General features: G+C 41.7%; 1 protein-coding gene across 1 annotated transcript; it reads left to right on the top strand.

Annotated features, from left to right (window-relative positions):
• Positions 1-1,372: 1,372 nt before the first annotated feature.
• GORASP2 (golgi reassembly stacking protein 2) lies at positions 1,373-17,059 on the top strand. Its single transcript, XM_061380402.1, has 10 exons — positions 1,373-1,530; positions 9,630-9,710; positions 10,416-10,619; positions 11,038-11,124; positions 11,608-11,738; positions 12,316-12,448; positions 12,571-12,694; positions 13,057-13,143; positions 15,125-15,220; positions 16,020-17,059. The coding sequence occupies exons 1-10, from the start codon at positions 1,468-1,470 to the stop codon at positions 16,337-16,339; spliced, it is 1,326 nt and encodes a 441-aa protein (XP_061236386.1). The 5' UTR covers positions 1,373-1,467; the 3' UTR covers positions 16,340-17,059.
• The last annotated feature ends 827 nt before the right edge of the window (positions 17,060-17,886 follow it).

Below are 17,886 nucleotides of genomic sequence, written 5' to 3'. Positions count from 1 at the left end.
CATTGTGTTCCAGCTCACTATCAAACGCTGTTTCTGCATTACTGAAATGACTGGTGTCTGCAGAACTCCTTAAAAGAGCTCTCCTCTCCCTGAGATGTGTGGTACCAGAGCCAGGAGGCACAGTTTTGCATGGGAAGGCTGTGCAAAAACTTCATCTGGAGGCTTCTAGGCACAAGGGACACTTTTGGAGAGAAAGAGCATGTCTAAACCTCAGTTCCCTGAAAAACCACCATCCACCTCCTCCAGCTGCAAGGTGGCACCAAGGTGGCTTGAGGCTGGATTTTCCCACTGGATGCACAGTGTGTTCCACCCGTCAGCAGCTCTCCCTGTACAAGTGAGCTGAGGGCAGATGTCTGCTCTGTGTCACCACACACCCTGCATCTGCAGCAAGAATCTATCTCCTTACCTTGATAAGGTCTGTGAGCACATGCATGCCCTCAGACAGGTTAACCCCAAATGCTGCTCCTGGGCAACATTCCTCACCTAGTCTGTTCTCACCAACACATTATTTTAGATGGGATATTAGCAAAAATTTCTTCACTGAAAGGGTAATCAGGCATTGGAGCAGGCTTCCCAGGGAAGTGGTGGAATCGCCACCTTTGGAAGTGTTCAGAAACTGTGTAGATGAGACCCTTAGTCACATGGTTTAGTGGTGGTCTTGGCAGTCCTGGGATAATGGTTGGACTTGATCTTAAAGGTCTTAAAGGTTTTCCAATCTAGTTGATTCTGTGATCCTGTGATTATTAGCCCTTTCACTTCAGCTCCTGCTACCAGCTCATTTCACGTGTGCCCGGGAATCCCTTCAAGGTGCACAGTGTGCTACAGCCCAGGATGGAGGGGCCTCCAGAGCCCCCAGAATCACAGCTTGCCCTGAACTCTGAAGGGAGCTGCAGGACTAGAGAATGCGCAGGTTTGTTTTGACCTCCACCTTTCCCTCTTTATGTTCTGTGCACCTATTTACTATAATATATTATGATATTAGTATAACACATTATTTACTATAATATTATTATATTATTGTTACATAACATTATTATTTACTATTAATGCAATTAACGCTAGTACACACCCATTAGCTATTCCTATCCAGCACCGCCGCTTTTTCGCAGCCCATGCGCGCACAGACGCCTTACCGCTCTCAGCCGCGAGGGGGCGCCGCCGCTCCAGAGGCGAGCTGGAGGGCAGTGGTCCACGGCAGCCACCGTACTGCCTCCGCCTCCCCGGCGGGGGCTGAGCTGGCGAGGGCTGTCCTAACCGCCGCACGGCTTCCGCTTCCTCCTAGCAGTGGGGGTGCTCGGCAGGGGGCGCTGCGGCGCGGCCTCCCGGCATGTCCCGCGCGCGGCCTTCTCCCGCCCCTCCCGAGCAGGGCGGGAGTGGGGAGGGAGTAGGGCGGGAGTGAGTGAGTGCCACGTCCCCGTGCGCGGGGCTTTGTGCGGGGAACAGCGCCGCCGCTGCTCGCCCCGAGCCATGGGCTCCTCGCAGAGCGTCGAGATCCCCGGAGGGGGCACCGAGGGCTACCACGTCCTGCGGGTAAGGGAGGTGGGCAGGCGCTTCGGTGGTCGTTAGGCAGGTGTTGGCCCTTGGGCCCAGCGGCCTCTCTCCGTGGTCCGCGCCTGAGCGCCCCGAAGGGCTCCCCGAACCGGGCGGCCTCGCCGCTCTCTCCTGGCTCGGAGGAGGCGCTCGGGCAGCTGCGGCGTCCGGGCCTCCTGGTACCGGCGGCCAGGCCTCTGCCGTGCTGCCGGCTTCCGTTCCCGGAGCAGCGGGGCTCACGGCCGGCTCGTCGGGACGGCTCGGCCCCGCGCTGCCTCAGCTGCGTGGAGTTGCCCGCGGCCTGCGCCTGCCCCGCGGGCTCCGAGCCATCTCTGCCCGGTCACTGAGGTCTGGGCAGCACAGAACGTGCCGGGGGATGCTCTGCCTGCGGTTTGAGTTCTAACCGGGCTGGGAGGGCCGGTGCGCGGGAGCTGATGCTGCTTTGGCGCAGCCCTGGGGGGCAAGGCTGCTGCTCCAGGCAAAAGGCTGCGAGCACACGGGCTTGACACGTCCGAACGCAGCTCTCCGGTGCCTGGCCCGGCTGACACGTCAGGCTCTAGGTCGTTGCATCATGGTATGAACTGCAGCTGCTTCCCCCCCCCTCGGGGGTAGTTCCGGGGGCTTAGGTCAAGGTATTTAAACGACAGGCATGACACCTGCCAGAGCTACCTTCATAGGTATTTTTAACCTATTTTCATAGTTACGTAGGGTTTGCTCGCACTGCAGCCACTAAAGTTCATGTTTGTGTGCAACAAAATTTGCCAGACTGTGTTAAAGGTCTTGTGCGTAGGCTTTTGGAAGCCCGTTCTTTAGCGTGGCCTTCGTGGTCAGTGAGGGGAAGGGTACCTGGCTTGTGTCGTTGAATCTGCTGTGCTAGGTGGTACAGTAACTTTGTAGGAGTTACTAATAGCCTTGCCCACACCATTGCACTCTTGACACTGTAGTTGAAGCTGGGAGCACCCTTACTGTGTGCACTGGGCTGGGCCAGGTTTTTGTTGGCATCAGACCTTCTCAAATCAGCGCTCTGTTCGGAGCTATCCCCATGTTTTAGACATGTGCAAGAACACATGACTTCACATGTGGATCTTGCCTACTGGTGAGCTACAAATATGTGTTAGAGTACCATGGTGAAAAAGGAACAGAGATCATCTTTCAAGTGTTAGAAAATGCTGCTATAATGCTTTTGAGAACCAAACATTGATCTTCTGCTCAGATGCAAACATTCATCTCTTAAAACTTATGTATAGGCTAAAGACACAGTGGTCTTTACTTCTGCCTTTTACTGTTACTGGTATTTAGCACTCCAGTGTTACTAATGTATAACAGCCCTTTTTGTATTTTACTTTTCCCCACAAAAAACACTTGTGGTTTGGTAAAGTGTTAGACTTTTTTTTTAGTGTACTATAGTGTGCCTTCTGTTATTGAGGGTTCCAAAATCAGTGAGTGCTCTGCAGTTGGAATATCAATTATGCTGGATTGGTCAATTTGCACTTTGATTAAAGCATGGTTAGTAAATTGAGATGCATATCTCCTACGAGATATAATCTACTTGGTATTTTTCTTGTAATCTTGCTTGAATCTGCCACCTTCTGTTTTCATTTAAGCTCCTTTTGGTTGTAATGTTTTTGTTACGACTTGAAGTGGCAGCATTTGATTGCCAGTCCTTGTAAATGTAGTTTGTAGGTGCGCATTAAAGAAGTAGATTTCTGAGAGGACAGCTGTATCGACATTAAGTGCAGGAAGGACAGGGACCTGCCTGTTGTCTTAGGCTGATGTCTCTCTTTCCCTGCTTTATCTTGCAGTTCAGATGTCATAACAAAGAGCAGTTTTCTTCTTTTCTTTTTTTTTTTCCTTCCCGTGGACAAGCATTTTAAATTGCATCATGATCCCAGTCTAACAGGAATCAGGCCTGTGCTTGTATGGAGTTGGGAGCATAGATTCAGAGTAGAGAAAAATTACGAAGCTTTACAGTTATAATTTGGAATGCTTCTGTTGAAATGCACGTGTCATACAAGTGACCAGAGTTTTCCTCTCTGGTTTTTCCAAGTTTAATTTTCTGATTTGATTTCTATAGTAAGTTTGTGACAGACTGCTTGCTTGGCTCACATGGTTAAAGGAGCTCTGCACAAATGTTCTGTCTGTGTGGATCAACCTTGATAGAACTCGGGGTCAAGCAATACCACAATTTTCATCTAATTTCTTCTCAAGCAGACTTTCTGAGCTCATAAAATTATTCAGATAAACAAGAATGGTGAAGGAAACCATCAGTGCATCTTTCAGTGTGACAGAGCTAATTCAGATAAGGTCAGATTTTTTTGATAATGCCAAACTTCCATAAATAGCATGTAGTGGGTGTTGTAAAGATTTCATTAGTTGTGGAAAACTAGAGAAATGCCAGTTATTGGAAGAATTTGTTAGGGTAGGACAAATAACTGAAAAAACGTGTTAAAAGGCCATGAAACAAATGAGTTAAAGTTGTTCAGAATGATGGCAGGAGCTGAGTACAAGTTGCCAGAGGGATGTGCACACTGAGACTGTTGCAAATCACAGGGTTCTTACAGTGAGACTTTTAAACTGCACACACTGCCTCCCTACAAAACTGGTAGCAAGTCTGTTGCTCTGATCACTTCAAACAGGAGCAGAAATATATACAGCAAGTTAACAATACCATCAGTACATTTCGACGTAAGTTTTGCAGTTTACTTAAATCTTTTTGGCTGCTCCTGCTATTATTTGGTGTAATACTGCTTTTGTTGTGGACTTTATTATCAGTGCACTTGTTACAGGAAATAGGAACACTTCAGGACTGAAGTGCTGTTGAAGGAAAATGATTTAATCATGTGCATACAGGAAAAGTTGCTGTGGGTTGTGCTGTTTGGGTTTCTAGACTTTGAAGTGTAGCCCCATTTTTATTATTTATTTAAATAAAAAGAAAATTACAAACTGCTGTGTTGCCCTGATCTCTTTACAGGAAGAACTAATAATCAGTCATTTATTCAAAACAGTTCTTTCAAATACCTTTTTATTCATCATATCTGTTTCTTGCTCTTATGCTTCCGTTTACTGATTCATGTAAAACACTCCTAAGTCTTCCATTTAACTAGTACCTCCCAGGCCAATAGTATGCAGTGCTATTTGCCTCTAGGAATTTTCTCTGTTGTTTCTTTTTTCTCCTCTGTAAGCTTCCTTTAACAGAAGCTGTGTGTCTGATTAGAGCAGCTAGGTATTGCTCAATATGCATTTGTTTCTCTCTTCAAAATAGAAAGAAGGAAAAGTTTAAATTAGTTTCCTGTTCAGCAGTGCAAGCTGCTGCAGTTTGCTCTGGCTGTTGTAATAACTTGACAGTTTCTTCAACTAATAGATGATGTCAGAACAACCCCATGCAACCTGCAGGCTTGGGGAAGATCGGCTGGAAAGCTGATGGGTGGAAAGGGACCCAGGGGTGCTGATTGGCAGCCACTGAACGTGAGCCAGCTTGTGCCCAGGTGGACAAGAGGGCCAACAGCATCCTGACCTGTATCAGAAATAGTGTGGCCAGCAGGACCAGGGAAGTGATCATCCCCCTGTACTCAGGGCTGCATCTCAAATACTGTGTTCAGTTCTGGGCCACTCCCTACAAAAGGTGCTCATATAGGCAATCTCTTTTCTTGCAAAAAGCTTATAAAGCTTTTTCTCTTGAAAACTGGATGTTTCATAAGGAAATTCAATACAGTTATGCCATATAACATGTTAAAATAGCTGACAGAAATTAAATAGATTGTTGGACCAAACAGAAATTGCTTATATGTGATACACAATGAAATTTTATTACCAATTACAGTCAGTGAAAGAGCTAAAGAAAAACTTTTTTCAGCATTTTGTTGGTAATTATTATTAGGAGCCATTTCTTGTGTGGGGTGGGGGGAAGCTTTGGAGCTTGTGCTTCTGCTCCTTGAAAGTTGTGTATCGAGTGCTTGAAGCTAGCTTGTGAAAGTTTAAGTGGACATTTGTATAAGTTATCTGACTCTCAAAAGTGGTAAGAACCTTCATCTGCCTCTGAAAATCAGAGCCACTGTGCCTAATTCCATTCATAGTAGCACTGCTTGCTTGGGGCTTAAATTTGTGACCGTTGTGTTGCTGAGCAGCCTTATTATAATATGTAATGTACAGTGTATACTGTGTAGGCATAGAGTGATAGTGTTGGGAAAGGTGTTCAGCAAAGAGAAACGTTACGTATTTACTGATAAAGAAGTCTTTTTAGTAGTGCAGTTTAAAATTAGTGTTTTGACTTTGAAACCTTTTCCCCATTTAATTCTTGACAGTGAATTAAAAGTGAAATAATTTGTGTTTAATCTGTGTGCTCAGCAGCCCTGCTGTCATCTTGGTGAGGAACAAGTCCTGCAGCATTGTACAAGGCTGGAAAAGTCATCCAGCCCTTTTCTGTCTTCTGACATTTGGCGTTCCTGATAGAGGTTGTCTTTGCTTGCTCTGAAAAAGCTCCAGTGGTGGCAGTTCCACAGCTTCTCTGCCTGTTCCACTGTTGTTTCTCTACTGTTAGAAAGTCATGGCATTTACCCACAGGTGTCTGTAACTTATATGTCTGAAATAACAGCTGGCTTTGGGAGGATTAGGCTTTCCAAACTGCCGTGCCTGCAGCGGCATCTGTTGTAAATGGTATTACTTGATTATTTCACAGTCCTTATTCGATTACAAAGGCAAGTTACTGAATACCTGCTTGGGGCATACAGCAAAGCTGCACAAAGCCAGATTGCTCAGGGGGTCCACAGTGTATGTACGTATACATGGAATCTTTATTTCCATCGTTACTGAGGTTTTTGTGCACTTGTATTTCCTTAGATCCCTGATTCTCCTTTGTTGCTGTAGTTCCTGGAAGAGAATCATGGCCTCAGAGCTTTGAGCAGAGCTCCATGTAGTGCATTTGGCACTGCTGTGGTAATGAAGTTTGTAGGTAGCTGCCTGAAAATGAGGTTGTGTGACATAAAAGCTGTATGGGGCTAGTGGTGATTTTTGTGCAAGGCTGAGTATGTCTGTCCTTTAAGGAGGAGACTTTTCATGTGGAACAAATTCAGAACTTCTGTTCTGAATTTCTGAGTCTGCCAGGCATAAAAATGCTTTTCCATGAATCATGCTGGGCCAAAAAAGAGAGGGAAATGGGAAGCTTCTTGTCACTGAACCTGTGCACGGCAACATGAGGAACTGTGATGACAGAAGGGATGCAGGTGCATGTGTGATGAATACAACTCTAAGAGCTTGATTTCTTTTAGATACAGCTTCCTGGTAGTTTTTACATGGCCACTTAGAAATGAATCATTCAGAAGTGTTCAGGATTGTGGTGGATTTGAGGGAGGGAGCTCAACATCTGAAGGTACTTTCTGCAGACGAATTGTTTGGAACTTGTAAGATCTCACAAGTCCCTTCATCAGTTTGGGGCAGACTGTAAATAATTTGCTTAGAATATCAAATCTGTACATGCCAGGTGTCAGCTTGGAAGTTGACATTGATGGATGCTGAACGTACGCAAGTCTCACTTATCATAGGTGCTCCTTCTCTTTTAAAATATGGCCTTATTGAAAATGGGTCACAGTGTTCAGGGTATAACCTATCAGAAACCGTGAGGGAGGGATATTGTGTAGGGATTTTGTTTGGGTTTTTTTTAAGAAGCTCATTTAGAAATGGAGTGAAATCTCTGAATAAAGAGTGAACTGTGTCAGGACTGCTTTTGCAGCTGTTCTACTGGCTGAGTGAAGTCTGGCTTTTCATAATTTCAGGGCCATGACATACATCCTAAAAATCTGCTGCGTGATCTGAATAAATATATCAGTTTGCTGGATTTACTGATGTTTTTATTTTGTTTTTAATGCTGAGGTTTAGACAGACATGTTCTGTCTTTAAAATTCTTATTTTCTCAATGACTTCTGAAACCATCTGCTGATTTCATTCTGGTACAAAGCCTTTATGGCAGGCTTTTAAAAACACAAAATGTGAGTTCTTGTATGTCACATGCCATAGGCGATAGAATGAGAGAGAGGCTATTAAAGTATTTTCACATCACCTACCTAAACTGAGGGAAGAACAACAAACAGCACAAGCTCATTCTACGTTTGCTACTAGAATAAACACATCAGAGGAGAGAATGTTTTGTATTACTTAATTACAAGAGAAACTTCAAGCCTGAGCATGCAGTTATGGGGCATGTCCACAGGAAAACAGAGTTCTTGAATTCTGCTTTTGTGAAACTGTTTAACTTATCTTTGGCAGGAAGGCCTCGAGTACCCAACTTAGTAAGCAAAATTTGAGAAGTATAATTCATATAGTGTATTTTAGCCTCTCTGCCTTTTCTCATCAGCTAAAATTTCTGTCTGTGGAGGCTCTTCTGAGATAGCTCTACATTATTTAAATTAAAAATGGGCTCAAGGGACAGTCCAGGAATGTCAAAGCAACATACACAGTGCGCCTGTGAATTTCTGTGCTGCTGGTGTCAGAGGGTCTGCTGCATGGAGCTTAGCTTGTGTTTTTACCCTATTACCTGGTGCTCATCTTGTAGTCTGATCTTTAGTTATTCTTTGGTGAGAGGCATCTTGAACCAACGAATTCAGTAAGTGACACGGAGGTAGTAGTTTGGGTCTAGTTAGTGGGACTGAAAGTTCCTTTGTTGGTTGAGATTGGTGGTTCTGTAGAGTTAATACTGGGCAGAGAGGGAGAATATCTGTACCCCCAGTTGTAGGATATTATTTCTGCAGACACACTTCAAATTTTAGTCAGAAATGATAAATGTGGAGTTTGAGGATGTTATTGCTGCCTCAGTGATTTTTTTATTGCTTTGTGATAATGTTGGTTTCATACGTTTTTACTGCTTTGCAAATCTTGGACAGCAGTCTCTGTGTGTGGTGTGACTCTGGAACTACTGATTCCAGATTATTTTTCTTTAATGAATGTGTAGATTATGTGACACTAATGTTCCAGCTTCTGTCATCTGTCACAGAAAGCTACCCACAAGTAATCTGAGTTTCCGAGCTCTGATTTTGTGAATGTGTTGGGCAGAGATAAATAGACTCTAAGAGGATAGTTTTAATATTAATCAAGTTTGGGATTTCTCCATATTAGAATATTTTGTTCTAGATGAGTCATATTTAAAAAACTCAATACCTGCAAAATCAGACCAGTATTGAACAGGCCAGCAGATTTGTACCGTCTCTGCCAGGTGGAATAACACATGATGTAAAAAGCACGCTGGAAAGGGTGGGGTTTAGATATTTTTGGAAGATGAATGCAGCACATCAAAGATAAAGCCGGTGGGTAAAATGAATCAGCTTATGAATAAAGAAAGATCGCCTTTACTACAGAGGCTGTAGGAAAAATCTAGTAGCCATATTGGAGTTACTTTTGTCAGTCAGCAGCGCCTGAAGCAGTGAAAAAACACCACTGGCACAATGTCTCTCAGTTACTCCATTTGGAATTAAAAGCATACTTTAAGCTTCTGGGAGCAATGTGTATCCAATACTTAGGCCTTGTCCCAGTGGAGTGTTCAAATCATTTGAGCTGCCATAGCTGCACAATAGCGGGAGTCCCTTTTCTTGCAGCTTGTTGGTATGTTAATAAATCATTGGTTGTACAGGTTTCCTCTGTGCCTCCAGAATGTCAACAGATGAGGTTTAATCGTGAGATAACAACCCCTGCTTACACAGATGTGACTCCTTTTCCTTTAGTAAGCAAGGTAAAAAGCAAGGTCCGACACTGGTACTTTTGTGGAAAGATACAGCTTTTTAACCAACTTCTTCAGAGTTCATGAAGCTTGACCATAACCTCCTTCATTGACGTAAATATCTACAGTTTATCCACTGCAGTTGTTAAGCAGTGCTCATCCCAGGGGGTGACTGTTGGTCATTCCTCAATAATTGATAGATTACTGGTTCTTTTAAAATGTTTCTCTACTTTTTTTTTTGGTCCAAAAGGTTATATATGAGCACTTAAAAGTCATAGAGACAATACTAGCTTCTAGAGCTACAGTTTGCACAAGTAGAAATAAAATTCTGATCTGTGATCAATGCTGTGAACCAGCATTGGTGCACTTCTGCTAAATTCTTGTTCAACTTTGTTAGGTACAAGAAAACTCTCCCGGACATAGAGCTGGATTGGAGCCATTCTTTGATTTTATCGTGTCCATTAATGGTTCAAGACTGGTAAGTGTGTTGCGATTTTATAACTCTGAATATAAACAATGTGCTGTGAATCTTAGCCTGACAGGTAAATCAATGCATTTGTTCTATTTAAGTGTATATAGAATATATACAATTCTGTAAAAATATTAGCTTAAGGATAAGGATGCAGACAGAGGACAGACATAACTCTCTGCAGACATCTGCTACTGACTCACCACTCACTGCTTGTGTTAGTGTTTCCCTAGTTCTGTCTGCAAAACTGCTTGTGTGAGAACTTTTAAACTCACTTCAGTCAAAGCAGGTTGGTTGAAAGAGCTGTTGTCAAAGCTGTTAGCTGGGCAGCAATCATGGGAGGAAGTTTTCAAGCAGAGCTGTAGTAAGATGGCAAACCATGATCACAGCAGTGGAAAAGGACAGCTGTGGGTAAGCTCTTCCACCTGGATTCAAGAAAGCCTCTGAAAAGCTGCGAGGTGCATCGTATCACATACTGAATTGAAGTGCTTTCATTTTTGGAAGGCATGACCCATTTCTGTGAAATCCCAGGCTTTTGCTGGAGTTATATTCTAGAATTGTGAAGGGACTGGAAGCTTGTTATAAAATAGCTGTAGATACTTATCCTGATAATGCACAGTGTTTATAGGACATTTGAAATACGAAAGTGGTGCTGTAGAACTGGATGGTTGCTGGGATAAACACTAACCTGAGTTCTTGTTTGAACATTCACAGAATAAAGACAATGATACTCTCAAGGACCTCTTGAAAGCAAATGTTGAAAAGCCTGTAAAAATGCTGGTGTATAGTAGCAAAACACTGGAGCTGAGGGAAACATCAGTGACCCCCAGCAACATGTGGGGTGGACAGGGCCTGTTGGGCGTGAGCATTCGTTTCTGCAGCTTTGATGGGGCCAATGAGAACGTATGGCATGTTTTGGTATGTACAGACTTCCACGTGTTCTCCTCACTGTTGCTTACTGTTAAACTTTTTATCTCTTTATTGGAAAGTAACTTGCAAAGGGCTACACAAGATCAAATTGGTCTGTTTTTGCTGATTTAGAAGGTTTGGAAAACTTTTGAAGGGTTTGGAAAGACTTTTGAGGTAGGACTGTATGTTGAGCATATTATCAAATCTTGTGTTTAAATCAGTGGGTTTGTACAATACTTGGAGCTTCTTGTAACAGTGTCAGAAGAGGCTGTCATCAAGCCACTGCTTCATTAGTTCAGTGACTACTAATAATGTTGAAAACTTGACCAGGTTGTATGTCTGGCTCAAAACTTCTGTGAAGCGTCTAACTGTTCTGTTACACCCTGACAGTTACATAGTGTTTTGTAACTTTCCATCTTGAAACTAGGAAGTGGAACCTAATTCTCCTGCTGCATTAGCTGGACTTAGACCTCATAGTGACTATATCATTGGAGCAGATACAGTCATGAATGAGGTAAGTATATAAAAATAAGGTGGTGTGTGTTTGTTTGTTTTTAACTAAGAAAAATATAAGATAATAATAATTGCACCAGGGTAGTTTGAAACATCCCCAGTTCTGTCTCTGTTCAGTGCTAATGAATGTAAGTTAATTCAGAGAGGAAGGAGCACTGGCATGGTGCCTCTTCATGTTAAATGCAATTCTGGAAATAAAAACTGCTCTCAGGTGTATTCATGAAGTCAGATAGAAACTTTTTTGTACTCTAATATTAATATTTCAAATAGCAGATTTGAAGTCTGGGTTGTGCCACGTCTTCTGAGGTGCGCCAGGAAAGCACATTATAAAGTTGCCCTTGGGATTAAACAGCAGCGCTACAATTGAGCATGTAGCAGTTACCATGTTCTGGCACAGAAAGTTAGGTCTAGAAGGGTGATCATTCTAATGTCAAAAGATAAAATAAAGACAAGAAGGCCCTTATTCATTTTTATCCTTTTACAGTCTGAAGATCTCTTTTCCCTTATTGAAACACATGAAGCAAAGCCATTAAAACTTTACGTGTACAACACAGACACCGATAATTGTCGGGAGGTGGTGATTACTCCGAATTCTGCTTGGGGTGGAGAAGGCAGGTAAGGAGACAATATGTTACAGGGGAGCAGGGTGACTTTCTTATAGCACTAAGCCTAAAAGCTGCTTGCTTAAGTTTTCTCCAAAGACAGGAAAAGATTGTTGTTATATCAAAGGTGTTTCTGCTATAATCAATTATATTTATTTGAAATTCAGATTTAGTTACCAATGGGGGGGGGTGTAAATTAGTGCAATGGTTGCTTTCTGCATTAGGCTTTGAATAGTCATTAAGCTGTAGTATATTATTAAAGTATTGCACAGTAGCCAGAACAGAGGACTGCAAGTATCAACTGTGAGTTGAATTCCAAGCTGTGTATCTGATATAGTTGCTTGGTTTAAATAACAGTTAAATCTATTTTCTGCTAAATGTTTATTGCTAAAAGCTACAGAATTTTCTTTCCATTGTCTTGTATTGATTATTTCTCTATGGAAAATGAGACAACATTGGGGGGGGGGGAAGGGGAAAGTTCTACAGAACTTATCTTGAAACTTGGTGTCTTGAGTCAGCTTCATTGCTTGCTGTGAAGTCTGTAGTTGTAAAGTCACTTTACTGACTTATAAATGTTCACATTCTAAAAGCCTAGGCTGTGGCATTGGTTATGGATATTTACATAGGATACCTACACGCCCATTTGAAGAGGGAAAGAAAATTTCTCTCCCAGGACAGTTGCCTAGTGCATCTCTCAGTCCTCTCAAAGATGGCTTCACAGAGGTAAGTTGTAGTCACTTCTTTGCCTTGGTAAAAACAGCCTGATGTTATATTGTTTTTCTGCCTCTTGGTTCTTGTGGAAGCAAACCCTGATGGTGTAACTTTCCTTTTTTCCTTCCAATAAGGTTCAACTGTCATCAGTTAATCCCACAGCCACATTACCCCCTGGGTCAGCAGGACTTGAACAGAGTCTTTCAGGACTTTCTATTAGTTCACCCTCAACTACTGTCAGTAACGTTCTCAGTACAGGTTAGTATGGAAGTAACTGACTTCTGAAATATGTGAGGTTCCTGGCTTTTTTTGCATTCACAGATGTTTCTACCAATTTAATAGAAGGCAGAAGAGAACAAAATGTTCTTTTCCCCAAACTTGTTAACAAGAAATGCTGGAATACTGTAATTGTGCCCTACTTGCTCATGAAACAACTGCAAACAAATTCTATCAGAAATATGATGCGTATTATTTAGAATACTATTTTTCTTCATCACCATTTTATGGTTAAGGCAAATAGCAGTTCTCCTGTAAGCAGTTATTTATTTGTACTCCTTAAGGAAGGGAGCTGAGGTGTTGTATGCTTAAAATTAATGTTGTTTTCCTGTGTATGCCACCAGGTGTTCCAACAGTTCCATTATTACCACCACAAGTCAGTCAGTCCCTCACCTCTGTGCCACCGGTTAACCCAGCAACAACATTACCAGGTGAGAAGGGAAAAGTTCTTAAAACATCTTTGAAACAAAATTCTTAAGGAAGCAAGTGAAGATAGCTGTTTTTTTCCACTGCCTTTGGATGGCAAGAGGGTGTAACTTCATACAAATTGCACATTTCATGTTAAAGATCTCTATACCACCTCTACAATGTTAGGATTTGGGTTTTGTTTGTTTGCTTTGTTAGGGTATGTGCCAACTTGTCTATAGCACGGAGGACTGAGATGGCAACAGAGTTTACAATCGTTTCCCCTTTTGGGTCCCCTGCACAATAGATGCAGTTCAGAATTTCTCAGGAAGGTATTAGCCTTGCTCTTTGCAATGTTTCTGGAGTTGATACATTGTTACTTTCCACAGTTCATAAATTGTCTGTTGCAAAACACTTTTGCAAATAACTTCACAGTTTGCCCTTTGTCCTTTGCACTCGGGACATAGTGAGGGAAGAAAGATCTGAGAAGGCAAGTCTTGCCTTTCTGCATTCTTTTCACCCATAAAGCCTCCAGCTTTGGAAATTCCTTTTTAATACTTAGTTTGGTCATTCTTCTTAGTATAAATAGAGGTCTAAAAACAAAGATCTGTGTGTTGCAGCTACTGTTTCTAAATTACTTAGTAATTTAAACTGGTATACGAAGGTAATTCACAGTGAGAAACATGAGGATTGTATAAGATTTTGCTGTGTAATTGGTGCACTGGTACAGGACTCAGTTGTGCACTCCGAACACTGAAGGACTTGTATTTTATGCTTTGTATGCTATGAGACATGTATGTAAAGATGTGTCCAAGAGCTTTAAGTCATGCTTGGAGGAATGCTCTCTAACATAGAAGAAAATTTGTAGTAGAGTGAAGGGCATGCAAAAGGGCAAGCAACTTTAATCTTGTACTGTTTAGAGAAAATAGGTAACGACTTAAGAAGTTCAGCTCCTGTTAACGTCTACTTCTTCCCCATCCCCTTGCCCATCCTTTCTCCAAAATCTGCCAATACAAATTTTCCTTTCACCTTGTTCTGTGAATGCTGTCCTTGCTTTTTTGAGAGCTATCAGAATATTTATTTGCAGTTTGCATGACTATACAGTGAAATTCTAAATATTAAATGTACAGGTTAAAATTTGAATGTATGAAGTTCATCTGTTTTCAGATTTAAAAAAAAAAAAGTTCAGGCCAAAGTTCCTTGTAGCTGAGCTGAAAGCTCTTTGAGCCAAATTTTGTCAGCCTTTGTGCCTAATGAATTCACAGGTAGATAAAGATGACTGGTTTTTAATCAAAATCTCTATTGTGGCCTTGCTTTAAGACTTTTCTCCTCTCTGTCTTATTATAATAGTGTCAACAGTTTATTTTAGAAATAGCCTTCTCTGAGCTAAACGTAAAGTAAGAATAGAGCCCTTGTTCAAGAAATGCAGCTTTTGTAAGACAGGAGATTCAGGACGGAAAAGATGTTCCACAGCAAACACAATGATGGAAGACCATGTGTTGTGTTCATTATGTTTCTCTTCTCAATCCATCCTGACTTCCAAAGTTACTTTGTCTTGCCTTTTCTAGATATTTTTGCGGTTTTAATTCTATTTATGAACTAAGTAGAAAAGAAGTAGTAATCAGTATTAAGAGACCAATAGTACTATGTATTTCATCCTATGATTATCATTTGCTGTGCAGTATAGGAATGGAGGGTTTCTGTAGGATGCTGTGGTGAAATAGCTACCTTTATTAAAGCTGAATTTGGAATACAAACCTACTAATTCCTTAATATAAGATTCTACTTTGCTCAGAAAAATCTGAAAAGTTGGGATTATGTATTTGCTAGTACGGACTTTCTGCTATAAGTTGCACAGTGAAGGCAGATACCTAAAAGTTGAAATTTGAGTGAACTTGCATTCATCAAGATGTAAAGCAAAGTGAATTTTCAGTAAGATCTCAGAAACAGTTAGGGAAAAAATGTGTCTTAAGTTCTCAGCTGTAACTTTTTCCACTCTTCTCTTAGGTCTGATGCCATTACCAGCAGGACTTCCCAACCTGACTGATCTGTCCAAACTTAATTTACCTGCACCACACATTGTCCCAGAAATCGTGCAGCCCGGTATGTCCTTCTGCAAACTGAAACACTGTAACAGCAGGTCTGTCCTTAATGGTCCTTGATGCTGTCAGTTAGAGCCAGTCATCTGGTTGAGTCCTGAAGAAGATGAATTAAAGGAGATGAGAGTTGACGGTAGTGCCCCATTAGGTAGACAAGGAATATGTCTTTAGATAAACTAATTAGAAACCTGTGTCTGTACTTAGTTGTTTCACCTTATATTACCTGATTTATGATCTCAAAAGGGATTGTGCCAAGAATGAAAGTGTATAGTTTTATGGGTAGAAGAAATTGTGAGATGTTTCCTTGTTTGCTAGATGAGGCATTTGAAGCACCATGACTGAATGCCAGCAGTATGAACTAATAATAGATTTATGGTTTTGGTTAAACTGCTGAAGGTGCACATGAAGCAAACAAAAAGAAATTGGAGGCTCATATAGCATAAAAGGTTCTTGTTAACTTCTTGTTTCTGGCAGTTTCATTGAATGGCAGAAAAACCTAGTCATCAGTATTAATGCAATAAATACCCAGTCCTCTGGGGAGGTAGAAGCAAACTTGAGTTTATTCTGATCCTCAATTCTGAAATTTGAAAAGCATCAGGCTTGAAACTAGCTTGCTGAGTCAGTGCTGCACATATGTCATGCTCACACTAAGTTCAGAAAGCTACCTCCTCTCCAGGAGTAAACAGGAGATTAGATATGATAAAAAAGTTAAGCAGGTGGAGAATCTCTCCAGCTCTGTCTGTGGTATGCAGCAGCTCATGCTGCCTTTTTATTTTTCCTTTTTCCCCCTATTTTTTCCTTAGGTATGCCATCCATTCCTTCCTTGTTGCCGTTGAATATAATGGGAATAACAACTCTATCAATGCCACCCAAATGTGTTCCTCTGCTTCCTTTGGTCACAGAGGCATCTACAGTGCCTACAGATTTGATTCCCTCCATTACTCAAGCCGTAAGCGTTCCCATCAACCCTGCCACTACTGTAAATGTAGAACAGACCTCGACGCTCACCTTGGATAGTGCTACCCCAACTTCTACAGCAACTGTTGTTGACAGATCAAGTGAATCCTCCACAGTGAATGAGAAAACATCTGGAGTCACAGATGCACAAGCTTCTGAATCATAACTCCAGGTCACTCTGTTGGAGTGGCTTGGTATTTATGTAGCCATTGGATACATATTTGAAGAGCAACCTATCATTAATTTCATACTAGTTTGTACTTAATCTTAGGAGTCCTGTAAATAATATGGAGGTATAATAAAAGGGGTTTATAAAGTGTGTGTGGTGGGAGGGGAGGAAGAGTACTTGTATGTAACCAAAAACCAAGTCAAGGTGGTACATAGAATTCCACTGCCAAACTTGGAGGTATATGTTTTTTAATATAGGCTGATGGCTTTAGCCTGCTAGGCCTGTCCTTGCTTGTAATTAGAATTTGCTTCGGATAGAAATGAAGCGGTTCTTGCGTGTGACATTTACCTACCATACTTCTTGATCTTTGCAAGTATCTTGTTACTACAGTGGGGATGAGAATGTTTAGTCCGAGTTGTATATTTTAACATCGCAAAACTTCCACCTAAAGATATTTCTATTAAAGTTGCTGAGTGACCTATTAACGGGCATCTCGTTATTCAGCTTGTACACAGATCTTTGTTTTTAAGCTCTTGAGAGATGCTCAAGCCATGTTTTGTGACTGCTGCTGCATTGTTTCCTATGCCCGCTGTAAAATGGCATTTGGAAGGGAACACAGGAAATGCTTAATATGGCACACAGTTTAGCACTTCATGACTACTGTAAGACAAATTAATGGATTAAGCATACATGCAGCAATAAATTCCTGGTATTTTATCCTTCATGTGACAAAATAGCACATTTATTTGGTTAATGCTTAAATTCTCATTTAAGTGTTTTTAGCTCAGCTCTCTAGCACAGATCGTGAAAGGGCTCCCCTCCAGAGGAATGGATCCAAGAGGGAATGCCAGACTTCTTAATGGCAGCCAGGATCAGCACTAGCAGTTAGATCAGCTGCAGCAGTGAGTCATGAAATCTGTCTGCATATGATTCATACTTGGCTTTTAAAATTGATGTTCAGGATGATAATTGCAGATTAAGTGTAGGTTATACACTTGTATAAACTGCTGCCTGTGCTATATTCCAGGTGATAGCCTTCACTCCTGGTATCAGGTACAGTCAATGCAGAAGACAATTCTGTACTACTCCAGTCCTTCTGTACTACTGATGTTTCATTTCTATGTGTTTGCTTCCAGCATATGCAAACTTCAGCCATATCAGCAGCAGGCTGGAGCCAAGGTCTGTTTCAACAGCTATGTAATTGCTTTTGGCAATATGTGTCTGATCACTGTTTGGAATAGGACTTGCATCTAACTGCTCATCATAATGTCTCAAAGAATTAATTCAAGTGGAAGCCTTATCTAGGACCTGTTGTCCTGTCTCATCTTTTTCACTTAAATATTTGCCTTTCCTCTGCCCTACTATTGCACATCTCGTCATCATCTGTTATATCAAAAGTCTGTGTTGAAGACAGACCCCAAATACTTCTCTTCACACTGTGAGCTGTTTCTTAGCTTCTTGGAGTGTGAAATTCCTCTGCCTTGTTAAGTAGGGGCCTCACTCTTTCTCAGACTGTATTTTTGATCTACCTTTGTAAATCCAAT

Source organism: Neopsephotus bourkii, unplaced genomic scaffold (genome assembly GCF_033783945.1).
Source record: "Neopsephotus bourkii isolate Nb327-2 ecotype Australia unplaced genomic scaffold, CSIRO-AGI_Nbou_v1 NB_196, whole genome shotgun sequence".
Classification (NCBI taxonomy): Eukaryota; Metazoa; Chordata; class Aves; order Psittaciformes; family Psittacidae; genus Neopsephotus; species Neopsephotus bourkii.
Note: the sequence above shows the minus strand (reverse complement) of the source record. Positions and strands in the feature narration are given on the sequence as shown.